This window comes from Varroa destructor, unplaced genomic scaffold (assembly GCF_002443255.2).
Source record: "Varroa destructor unplaced genomic scaffold, Vdes_3.0 BEIS01000001.1, whole genome shotgun sequence".
In the NCBI taxonomy this organism is placed as follows: Eukaryota; Metazoa; Arthropoda; class Arachnida; order Mesostigmata; family Varroidae; genus Varroa; species Varroa destructor.
The window spans coordinates 7534162-7541701 of record NW_019211454.1 but is presented as its reverse complement, the minus strand read 5'-3'; the positions used below and the strand labels follow the sequence as shown (position 1 = coordinate 7541701).

Here is a 7540-nt window from a genome sequence, read left to right as displayed (position 1 = left end):
AAGGCTGACCCAGTCCAACGTTTTTTTCTCATTGCACCACGTTCCAAAGTGTACACGTTGGGACTTAAGCACCTATAAGTTGAGTTATTTAAATCTCATGATTGTATTATCATCAAAGTCTGTCTGCTGATCGATATATCGACTCACGTTTAATCGTATAACTTACGTACACATTTTTTTAAAGCGTATCCATGAATCTACTTGTCGCGGCTGAAGCTTTCGTACGAGCGTAGATGTTTTTCAGGTTGAATCCGGAAAACATTTATCGTATGCTACGATGCCAATCACATCTCTTTCTTTTGACGTAGGTATCATAGGTATAAATGTCGACTCAAAGTGTCGACAGATGCGCATCCTATATTATAAATTGTCTTCGAACTTGTATAAGAAGTAGCATGAACGTTCTAACGTTGCAGGTTGTCGAACGTGAACGGCGTTTCTCGGACGAGGTTACTCTTGTTGCTCTATTTTAAACAGCCATCCGTAGCGCACAAGCTTTGTTCGGTTGAGCGTTGCCAGCCTATACAAGTCCGGAACTCGTAGAAGACCCTGACCTCATTAACGTGGACAGCCGTCAAAAAAAACAAGCATTAGCAGATTACGGAAAATAAACCGTGCTGGGCCGTACCGCGTACTGAGGCTGACGATTTCCTGTAACGACGATGGTCTTTTGAATGTTGTCGGCTAGACCCATCTTAGGAGCGATTAAATACAGCTGCCAATTACACAGTCTGCTAAAATACTGACATCTCTGATAGCTACTTCGAATTACATTGGGATAAAGATAACATTTCATAATCCATAAAATAAATTCTCATTTTTCGAGATCGACTAATCTCCGTAGCGGAAAAAAAGACAATTTTTAAGTAATTTATCATGCTTCTAGTTCAAAAATTTTGGGTTGTTTTTTACAAGCGCTTAACTAGATACACAATGGTACAAGCCTACGAAATGTACCGTATCGGTCATTCGCGGTATCTCTGTGATCTGATATGATATTACCTGAAAAACTAGTTCCGTATCTATGGCGCTGTAACCCATTGCAAACTTCAAGGAACTACCACAATTCTTAGGTAAAATAATGAACAATGACCTGAACTGTAGATAAAAAAAGAATTCGGCGATAATATGATACGGCAAACAGCAACGACCCGCATTTTTTATTAACTTATTTACACGGGCAAACATTAACAATATATAATTCTACCGATTCTTTTAGACGCTAAACGAACCTGTACTTTTTTTTTTATTTGTGCCACAGCACGTTCGTCAGGTATATAGGAAAACTTTTCGATTATTGAGCGTCGCAGAAGCCTTCCCCACGAATCGCGTCCTTTGGTAGAAGTATAAATACAGCCAGTTTTCCCTGACCACCCCCTTCCGGCGAAAGCACATGTACAATCCCATCAAATAACACTTTCCGGAGATTCGCCCCAGCTGTTAAACGAGAATTCCCTACCTAGTGTTACCATCACGTTGTGCGTATCTAACCCCAATGCAAACGGCTCTTGTTCTTGCCGTTCATCGCTACCCCTGAAGTAATCGAACTTTTGAGCGGTGCTAACGTGATTTAAAAACAAAGACGACGTATCGCCATTAGCACTGCTTTTATCCAAGGCCGACATTGGGTACGTCTCATTCTCCATCGTTCGAATCTTGCGCATTTGCTCTTTCTCAATTGTTGAGACGATCTCAGTGCAGTAGTGGACATCTAGGAGTATCGAATCCTCTTGTGAGTCTAGTGGGTCGTCTACCCAGACACCTAACCAAAAAATTAAATGACATAGAAGCGATTAGCCTCATCAACATAATTCATTTTTCATAGGCACATATCTGTTGGCTTGAAAACGTATCAAAAATGTTATCAAAATATAAGTTTTGTGACTGTAGTTGACTAGGTGGTTAAGCCGGAACGGCGCGAATGATTGTGTATGCTTGCAGACAAATAATCCATAGTTATTTGCCATTTTTTTTTTTTTTTCAGTTCCTGCTACCAAAGTGCTCGATATACGCGATGAAAGGATTTCAACATTAAGCAAAGAACTGGCGTGATACCCAAGCGTGCGCGATACCATGGACTAACCTCGAAGGGTAGCTATGCTCCAGCAGTTGAATGTACATAGCAGGAACGCGGACGTTACCGTTACAAACCACATCGTGAAAAGGTCTCCTTTAAACGCGAGAGCCCAAAATTGCCACGAACCTCGCCAGTAGCAGATTGCTACTGTTGCTACGATTATACGCCATAGTTGCTCCACGACAAATCGGGATATTTTTGGAAGTCTCCTATAACAGGTATAAGTAATGACTTCTGCCACCATCGAATACGTTTACTTAAGTAACGCTTAGCCACAGAACGGAAGTGACATATATGGTGTTGTTAAGGTTTTCGTAAAAAGTTTACATTGCATTAGATGCAGCGACCTCTTCTGGGAAACGGACATCAATCAATACGATTGAACGAATCGTCTACCAAAAAAAAAACAAACACTTATAAACAATGTTTTGGGCGTTAAGTACTTTTGCTGCCGAAATATTTGCTGCGTATTCTTGTCTCAATTTCCAGCAGTAGAAGTACCAATCGTACGATTTCGCCGCCTTTTTCGACTTACTTTACGTATGAGTTCAGTGGCCACTGAATGATATAACACAGGAAAGCGCCTACGACACCGACTCCTAATGTTACGGTTCCAGATAACAGGAAGTCTTTTGGGTAGATCACATAATCCTGCAACTCGTGTAGGAACGAAAGGGAGGACGAATGAGCGAACCCTTAGCGACCATAATATTTCTCTATTATTCATGCTCAGGGAATATGATATAGAACCTTCGTCTCTAATTTGAAAAACCTACGGCGCGTTATTAGCATTATTCGGACCCAACTCGGACATGATGCCTTCAAGCAGAACCATATTTTGTTTTTCAATTAGATATTCTACTATCTGTTTACCTATTATAGAATACTGTTATTTTCGTGTTGCTACCTGAAGGTGCCAAACTCCTCGCCAGACGATGATAACACTGGGTTGAATGTAGAAAACGGAATATAAATGATCAACAAGATGTAGCACGGAACTGCGGGAGGACTGCGTCAAAATTACGAAAGAAACACTTTTTATAACAGGCTCTCAAAGTCGTTATGTGTGTTAGAGTGTGTTAGTATATATTGACTTGCTTAAACGCTGCTTCCATGGTACGTCATGCACGTATGCAGCATAGTATATAGTAAAATTAGTACTTAATTGAGGACCAATGAGGATCGTTGCAGAATCTAGACATGTATTTCATTAAAACATGCTAAAATAAAATGTAGATGAAAATAAAGACCACTCTGTATGTCTAAGTTAGAAAAGGGGGTTAATATTTGACGAGGTCATTAACGTCTTCGATCTTTTGTCGAATTTTCATATTAATGGTACTATAAAGAGAGGATTCAACACGTACCAAGTGCGAAAATTTGGACAGAGCGATAAAGTAGTTGGTTTTGTCGTCAGCTATGAAGATGAACGGAACCACTCCGGTGATACTTTTGCTGCAGCCGCTGGTGGCCACTAAAAAGAAACCTTTAATAATGTCCAATCCGGATAACGCTATTTAGTTTATCAACAAAAACCCATAAGCAACCCATAAATAGGTAAGTTTTCTTAGCACCTTGATTAGTTGCGCAATTAACTAGCTAGCCTATCTAGTTAATTAAGCCGCGCAATTAAGTAGCTAAGTTGGCTAGTTACGAACAAGTTAAGACATAATGCTATAAGTTACGAGAAAGTATTCCTACCTGCCGCAATGCACGCGCAGCCCGAGATATAACCAGGACCTAGGTAATGGTCCAGAATATACCAAAATCCTGAAAGTAGAAAAGGACAGATGAAGTAAAAATGATTCATAACATGGGTAGAATGCGCAAATCTAGATAGTGTGTTAATTTAAGTGCAATATAATAACCCAAATTTGTACTAACCGCGCCATTGAAAAACTATTACGATTATGAGGATTATTGAATAGAAACGAGCCAGCGGATTATATAGGGCGTCCGTTAATTGCGCCAATCGTGTTAGTCGCTCGTGGACCACATGGCAAACGAATACAGCACTGAATCCTGTAAAATAGAACGCCTTAGTATGTGTATGCACGCGTAAACTTCTGCATGCTCAGTGGAGAGCCTTGAATGTATATAAAAGATTTTTTTTTATAGAACAAAAAGGAAATTGAAAAGCTTCATTTACGATGACGAGCAATGCGGCTAATTCGATTGATCACTTTTTCGAAGGCATTGGTTTGTTAAAAACAGGCACGTCCCATTCCAGTCGGACGAAAAACCCGGACCTAGTCTAAATGGTTAAAAAAATCTAAGGAACTCGACGTGAGTTCTCCTTGAGAGGAGTGTCACACAAACGAACTCAGGCTTATATACTATCTGCACTTTATCAATATCACACGTTGTGACACACCTCTTATGAACGACACTTTATTTTTATCTAATCTATAGATAGAGGTTGACGACAAGCTAAGCTCTGGCCTATTTCGTTAAAGAGGAAAACATTCGAAGACGGTGTTACGGGCGTCCCGGTAGAGTTCTGCTAGATCTGTCTGAAATATCAAATATTAGCCTCGCATTTACTTCTCGACCCCTGAGATCACAGTCTGTCGTTCGTACAACACCTTTAACTACTTAGTTTTTCTCTTTAAATAATTTCCAGAACTTCCAAACACGTGTAAAATTTGGCCAAAACTCAATACGATACCGGAACTGCAATAGCATCAGCAATTTAAAATTATATAAGGGAAAACTTACTTAGCTTCTTTCTGGCTCGTGAAATTTAATTTCGTCCATTCAGTAGTTATTTACAAGCTAGTTAATCTATCAGTTCCTACAACGGCAGGGACCTGACTTCTAAACACTGGCTCTAAAACATTTCGAGGAATCTGTATAGGTTTAGAACGAAACTCCTACGAACGAATGTAGTTGCCGGCCTCTATAATAACGAGTAAGTGTTATCACGCTGACATCTTTGCCGCCGACACTGTTCTATTAAACGCTTTGCATCTATATAAAATGTATGGGATTTTGTTTTTGAATTTTCACTTCCATGGACATCTAATAACCATCTAACAAACGCCTACAATCTCACAGACTAGCAAAGCTAGTGCTTTTCTTCAGAAATCTGTGATCGTACCCTGAACCTTGTACAAAGCTGTACGAGACAACATAAAAATATTTTTTTTCTGTCCCAAAAAAAGCTTGATTCAAAAAATGGCGATTACCCCTTTCGTTTAAGATCAGAAACGTGTAGCTTGAATACGCCGCGTGTTCGTTTGTTTCATTTAACAACAGTTCTTAATCATGTTCTAATTGCGATCGACACGCCCTTTTAGGGCTGATTCAGCTGGCTGCGTGCAGGCTGTCAAAACTATGGGAAGATGCGGTCTGCAAAACAGGCATATCCTGCTTTATCCAGACAACGTATGTCATGTTGATAGTTGCAGCAACTCGTTATTACAAGGACATGCCATCGCTTAAGAGATCTCTGGAACAGCTTTCGGACGAAACAGGCCCCTTTTACTAAGCTATGATTTATGACATGTATACGCCATTAGCAAATGAAAATCCCGGACTCACCTAATGGTCATCCACTGATAAAGACATCACTGTTATTAAGGCTTGTAAAGGTAGTGCGTATACATAAACGCTGGCAGATAGTCTCCGTCAAAAATTGATTCACACAACATTAGAAGTCGATTGCAGTTAACCGTAAGAAATTATGAGGGAAAGGGTTACCTCAACAGTGAGAAGCTGATGATTGCAAATAAAAATAAAAAAAAAAAAGTTTTCCGTTATCGCTCTGATCTAACGAGGTAGCACGCTCGACTAACCATTGAAAATGTTCGAACTTCGAATCTTTGTCGTCGCTTAGCCAGCGCCTTGTAGCGGGAGAGGTGCTGTTGTCTGCTGACACTTCGAAACTGAATATGCCTGCTTAAAGTAAACTTTAGTTATATAAATGACTTTATATATAGAGTTCGTGAAGTTTCCTATGACGCGACGAGGATCGTTGTCCTTGAAACGTTTTGAGACTAATAGGGGTCTTGTGTAAGAAGCTCGCCAAAATTCTCCCGGGAATCTTTCGCATTAGCTAGAGGTTATGCTAAGCCGTTTGTGAGGATACGATAAACTTTTTTCCAGCGCCGAAGTATGAAGCAAAAGCAGACGATATTTTAAATCCGGTCTTATAAGTCGTTTCTAATAGTTCCAGAATCGAGAAGCTTACTGAGTCAAAATTTTACCGAGTCCATTTTTTAATGGAGACAATCGCTAAGGCTTTTGTTGGAACATCTGTCTCTCCCAAGGACTGTCCTACATCTTCGCGTCTTTGAACGTAGGCATCATTAGGCAATATAATTTACAAATTGTAGAGCAGGAACTATGCTCTGCATTGTATGACTTGATCATTACGATACTGATAAGAAGCTAAAGGGCAAAAACGAAAATTTTAACACTGATAAAAGATCGTCACACGATTCTATAATGCAAAGCGATCCCTAGCCAAAGGTTCTGGTTCGTTCACGCACCTTCCGGAGGCTTTTGAATTGCCATACGAGTCATTCAAACATATGTATTCGCTACCAAACCGGAATATCTATAGTCAGCTCAATTTCGGTAAAATGCTTAATATAATAAAGAAAGCTGCCAGATACTACGGTTATGCACACTACAACCCCTTGTACATGAGTCAGTGTTCTCAGTTTTAAGCCACTACACCCGTTTTCGAACATACGTCAGTTTGTACATGTGTGCAAGGTCAAATTAAGCCGAAACACAAATTCGACGCAGCCAAATCAATTGTAAATTGAATCTGTCCTATGATATATAAAAATATAAGATATTGGTAAAAACACTCTTTTCCGTGTGACTTAAGCATATTATCAGATTATGCACACATTTAGTAGATCCCTCTTACCGAATAGACAGGTAAACCAGATACTGGTCACATAATCCTTAGGGAATACGTAGTGATCAACGAGGAAGAACATCCCACACCAATAGACGGAGACCAAAGGAGCTACGATACTGATCAATAGAAGATGATCAATTATAGCCGAAACGACAATCCGCCCAGAATATGAACGCGCCATTTTGAAGTTCTGTCGAGATAATCTTCGAGATGAACCCAGTAAATTAGTTGGCACAGTTTCACACCTTTCGTGACACCTTTGTCTCCGGCTTCGTACCTCAATGGCCGTACCATCGCAACACGATTTTGCTTCTCACCCGGAAGTTATAAAGTTAAAAATAAATTATTCATCGCACACTGATTCATGAATTCGTTTATAGAATAATGCCGTATTCTACAGTATATTATCTATGAGTATCATTTATCAGGTCGGCATCATCCATCAACTTTACATGAAAAAGTAATACCGATTCACGCACACTTGAAACGACTCCGTTACGCATGATTTCGGCCACGTTGTCGTGACCTATATTTATATATGCCACGATGAGGGACGTTAGCAGGTTCGAAGGAAAAACCGTTCCCGC

General features: G+C 39.9%; 1 protein-coding gene across 6 annotated transcripts; it reads right to left on the bottom strand.

Moving 5' to 3' along the window:
- Positions 1 to 1124: 1124 nt before the first annotated feature.
- On the bottom strand, positions 1125 to 7523 carry LOC111254246 (uncharacterized). Of its 6 annotated transcripts, none has more exons than XM_086983371.1 (9): positions 7433 to 7523; positions 6960 to 7262; positions 3962 to 4099; positions 3779 to 3847; positions 3445 to 3563; positions 2985 to 3086; positions 2613 to 2728; positions 2084 to 2286; positions 1125 to 1762 (listed from the first exon to the last, which is right to left on the bottom strand). In XM_086983371.1, exons 2-9 carry the CDS (start codon positions 7132 to 7134, stop codon positions 1407 to 1409), a joined length of 1278 nt encoding a protein of 425 aa, XP_086839497.1. In that variant the 5' UTR covers positions 7135 to 7262; positions 7433 to 7523; the 3' UTR covers positions 1125 to 1406. The 6 variants fall into 6 exon arrangements, with proteins under 6 accessions (XP_086839497.1, XP_086839490.1, XP_022670626.1 ...); XM_086983364.1 differs by having other exon boundaries at positions 7421 to 7522; XM_022814891.2 differs by having other exon boundaries at positions 3445 to 3551; positions 6960 to 7487.
- Positions 7524 to 7540: the final 17 nt, after the last annotated feature.

Excerpts from the sequence above, each read along its gene's own strand:
- LOC111254246 (XM_086983371.1), bottom strand. The coding sequence starts at position 7,134 with ATGGCGCGTTCATATTCTGGGCGGATTGTCGTTTCGGCTATAATTGAT. Across the intron at positions 3,564-3,778 it reads CTGCGCGTGCATTGCGGCAG|GTTTCTTTTTAGTGGCCACC; the intron begins GTAGGAATACTT and ends ACATTATTAAAG. Across the intron at positions 2,287-2,612 it reads CCACTGAACTCATACGTAAA|GAGACTTCCAAAAATATCCC; the intron begins GTAAGTCGAAAA and ends TACCTGTTATAG.